This window comes from Nicotiana tabacum, chromosome 1 (genome assembly GCF_000715075.1).
Source record: "Nicotiana tabacum cultivar K326 chromosome 1, ASM71507v2, whole genome shotgun sequence".
NCBI classification, from domain to species: domain Eukaryota; kingdom Viridiplantae; phylum Streptophyta; class Magnoliopsida; order Solanales; family Solanaceae; genus Nicotiana; species Nicotiana tabacum.
The window spans coordinates 178,683,205-178,687,501 of NC_134080.1; the positions used below are offsets into that span (position 1 = coordinate 178,683,205).

At 35.6% G+C, this 4,297-nt stretch overlaps 1 protein-coding gene across 1 annotated transcript; it reads right to left on the reverse strand.

The window, feature by feature from the left end:
- Positions 1-680: 680 nt before the first annotated feature.
- Positions 681-4,011, reverse strand: LOC142164305 (uncharacterized). The gene is made up of 5 exons (XM_075222197.1): positions 3,919-4,011; positions 2,700-2,891; positions 1,806-2,454; positions 1,207-1,340; positions 681-728 (listed from the first exon to the last, which is right to left on the reverse strand). Exons 1-5 carry the CDS (start codon positions 4,009-4,011, stop codon positions 681-683), a joined length of 1,116 nt encoding a protein of 371 aa, XP_075078298.1.
- Between the last annotated feature and the right edge of the window lie 286 nt (positions 4,012-4,297).

The window sequence follows — 4,297 nt, forward strand, 5'->3', positions numbered from 1 at the left end:
CTGGTAATTGTGAGTACCATATTAAGGCTCCCCCTATTAGGGTTTCGCCGAACTTCTTCAGCAACATTGATGGTACCTGCTCCTTTGAGAGGCTGTTGCCTTTTACTGTTGTGACGTAATGAATAATGTGATCTTCGGGGTCTGTTGTGCTGTCGTATATCTTCAAGTATGGTGGCATTTTGAAGGTCTTGGGTATGGGATGTGGGTATGCCTCCTCGCTATATGGTTGTTCGACTAACCGGCCGACGTCCCATTTTGGTAGCAGTTTTGGGGCGCCCGATATCTTATAAACCCTTTTTTATGCTTCCTCATTTGGTCGTGGATCGCTTTTATTCTCGTTCTCCATTTCTTCCATTTTCTTTAGAATGGCTGCAAGTGCGTCACTACCTGTATCAACAGCGGTGTGAGTGTTACCTATCGGGAGAGGAGCGCTGCAGGGGCATACGCAGGAGTTTCCGTAAGCGGTGTCGACGTTTAAAGAAATAGATAAAGAAACAAATATAGTAATAATATCATATTAAGAAAAAGTACCTTACTACAGCTCTCCTCGACGAGTTTTCATATTTTGGAAGGTATTCATAATAGCCTCATTAGGAATAAGACTAAATACATCCTTTTCTATATAAGGCACCAAACAACTACTCAAAAACTCATCATCCATTCGACTCCGCAAATCGATCTTAATCAACTTCATTACTAAAAAGCTCTCTCAATTGTAGTAGTAGCAACTGCCAAAAGTAAAACAAATTTTACAAGTTGAAAAATAAAAGGATAAGTCCCATGCTTCTTTGTATCTACTAATTTCGTGGAAAGATTACCAAGTCCCCTTAGATCTGAAAACCTTTTATCATGATCTCGGACATCAACAATGTAATTCTAAAGCTGAAATCGAAGGTCGATCATATAATATTTATCAAAATCATCAGGATGTAACTCTGCTAATCTCAATATCTTTTCAAGGTCAAAATTGGAAAAAGAGTCAGCTGGGTTCAAGCAAGCAACTCCAAGAAGCAAATCCGTTGTCACCTCATCAAAGCCACTATTGTGTTCTTGAAATTTCCAATCAATAATTCTATAAAATACCTCAACACGGTAGTAATGTAAAACGGTATACTCACCAACCCTATGACGTGATCTTCAAAGGATAACATAAAGCTCATCAAATTCAGGTATTGAAATATCATATTTCATACATAATTTAGATACCTCATTAATAAGTGAATCCCAACCTTTCTTTTGCAGTTCTTGCAATTGATCCTTTGCCACTCCAACAAGTAATACAGCATTTACAATATCTTGCTCCTTCTTTTGAAAGGCTACACTAAGCTCATTTATGATTGCTAAAATAGTACGCATTAAATGCAACATGAAAACAATTTCAAATGTTAACATGCTTTAAGATATCCCTTTGCCTTACATTTTTCTTCAAAACGTGCATTAACAACAATAGCAACAAGCACATCAATAATAGGGCCAAACATAAGGATAAAATTATTAAAGGATTTGTAATGAGAACCCCATCGTGTATCACCAGTTCTAGCAAGACCCAATTCTTGATTCAAGCCCTTACCAGTTTCAAGCTCACCTTTACATAATGCCTATTCTATTTCTTCTGCTTGAGATTCACGACGTTCATCTCTACGCTTGAAAGAAGCTCCTACCATATTCAATATATCAGAAATTGCACTTCATCACATCTTCTAGAAACCGCAACAAGAGTTAATTGAAGTTGATGAGCAAAACAATGAATAGAATGAGCACCTCTACTTTATTTTGCATTAAGATCTTAAGACTATTTAAATCACCTTGCATATTGCTTGCTCCATCATAGCATTGTCCACGTATAGAAGATGGACTTAAAGAATATTTAGTAAGTAAACTAACAATTTCATTCCTTAGCGACAAAGCAGTAGTATCACGAATATGAACAATACCCATAAAGCGCTCCATAACACTTCCCCTCCTATCAACATAACGTAAAACAATAGTCATTTGCTCCTTACATGATACATTGCGAGATTCATCAACTAATATTGAAAAGTGATCATCATTTATATCCTTAATGATACTCTTAATTGTTTCCATCTTACATGTAGTGATAATATCCTTTTGAATATATGGAGAAGTTAATTGATTATGTTTTGGAGCTTTTTTAAACGCACCATCAATATATTTACATCGCTTTGCGTACCATGTAAGAAGTTCAATATAGTTACCTCTATTGAAGGATGATTCACCTTCACGATGTCCCCAAAATGATAATCCTTGATTCAAAAGATATCTTATCACATCAATTGCAGCTTCTAAATGAGTTCGGTATTCTACCTTTTGTTGATCAGATTGTTTAGCAAGTGCACTTTGAATGTATTGTTTTTGTTTCATCACATCTTCACACTTCTTTCTTGACTGATTGTGAATGTTTTTTGGTCCACTAATATGCATATCAAATCTATCCTTCTTATTTCAACTTGTAAACCATATGCTTGAAAATACATCTACTCCCCTTGTTTAATGCATTCATCTTGGAACAAATAACAATAGAAGCAATATGCCACATCTTTTGTTAGGCTATACTCCAACCAATCGTACTCAAGAAACCATCGAGTGTTAAAACGACGTAATTGACCATAAAAATTTCTTTGAGGGAAATTGTGATTTCGAGGTCGGCAAGGACCTTGTTGAATATATGCACTTCTTACTGCATCATGGTCATTTGGATAATATTTTTGAATTGCTAATCTTTTCTCTGGATCAGTCTCTAAACGATTTAAATTAACTCCTTCACTTTGTGGAAGTTGTTCTGATTCATCGACAGTTTCTTCTAAGTTAGATAATTTTTGAGGTGTTGAACTTGGTTTTGAAGGCTCAGAAGGAACTACAGGATAAAATCTCTTCAAGCTGAATTGCAAATTAAAATATCAATTAGATAACCCGTATAAATTGCACAAAAATCAACTCAAAAAGAACAATAATGTTTGTTTCAAGAAATTATAACTCGAAAAAATATATATATATATATATATATATATATATATGAAGTAGAACAACTCACTTGTGATTGCAACTAGAAAATTTCGGCAAGTTCCGATGTAGTTAACCTCCAGAGAATTTAATACTATTTAACTCCAATGGAAGCAACAAGTTCCAATGTAATTTATTTGGCTTTTCAAAATTAGGGTTTGAAATAAGTAAACTCCAATGGATTTTAGATTGTTCATAATTATCATTTTCCTACTCAAAAGGGGAGAACAAGTGAGTTTAGTTTCTCTTTGTAGTTTGTCCTATACAAAATCAAAATTGTTACTGCTTTTGGTTAGAAAATCGGAATTGTTATTGTTTTTGGAAAAAAAGGAGAGTTTAATTTCTCTTTGTCCTGTAAAAAATCGGAATGCTAAAGATTTTGGAAAAAAGGACTACTATTCTATTGCTCAAAAGTGTAAAAGGATGGGAATGCAGTTGTTGGTATTCGAACCACAGAACACTTGCGTAGATTTTGGGCACTAGACCAGAGAACCAACTAGCCCATTGTGATGAAGTGGTGTCATTTTAATTTATTTGTATCTAATTGTTTATTTTGCATAGTATCAATTATATATATTTAATAAAAAAATTTAGCGAAGCGGTGTCGGATACACCGCTTCAACCATAGTAAATCCGCCCCTAAAGAGCGGGAGCAGGTTGCTCGTTGGCGGTTGTTGTGGTATCCGCTCGTGCGGTGCTTCTACTCGACCCTTGAACGGGTTTGTCAAGTATGTTGTTTAGAGTACTTGTCAACCACGCCTCCAGCAGTTTTTTTTACTACTGGTGGCGCTTCCTCAGTTGTGGTCATGGAGGCTTCCCTTTCGCGTGAAGCAGTACACTTCCATGAGGGGGAGGTGAGTCGCTGCGCCTGGGTGTAGCGCTAGGCATCACATTCACCTTATTTTCTCTGTCAACCTCGTCGATAGTGTTCAAGAGGTTGGCAGTGCTGTCCACTATTGCTTTCAGTCTTTCAACTCCTTTTCCTACCATTTTTAGTTCGTGCAAACGCAAAAAAGATGGCAGTCATTTTTTTTATCTAGAAGAAGCTAAAATTTTAACTAAAAGTCTCCATAGACGGCGCAAAATTATTTTACCAAAAAAGTGCTAAACCTTTTCATAAAACGAATTAATGAGAAAATAGAGGGTGAATCCTAGTTAAATATAATAACCACTAGATCTAACATTTAGATATATTGATGATTTAGGGCTGAATCCGAAAATTTTGTATACCAACTACAAATGCTCAATGATTGTCAACGAATGTAGTAATAAAAGC

Bases quoted from the DNA above. Each gene is read 5' to 3' on its own strand.
- LOC142164305 (XM_075222197.1), bottom strand. From the start codon at position 4,011: ATGGTAGGAAAAGGAGTTGAAAGACTGAAAGCAATAGTGGACAGCACT. The intron at 2,455-2,699 runs GTAAGAAGTGCA...TGAAATAAGAAG, and splicing joins ATCCAAATGACCATGATGCA to GATAGATTTGATATGCATAT. The intron at 1,341-1,805 runs GTGATTTAAATA...GTACTATTTTAG, and splicing joins TGGAGCAAGCAATATGCAAG to CAATCATAAATGAGCTTAGT.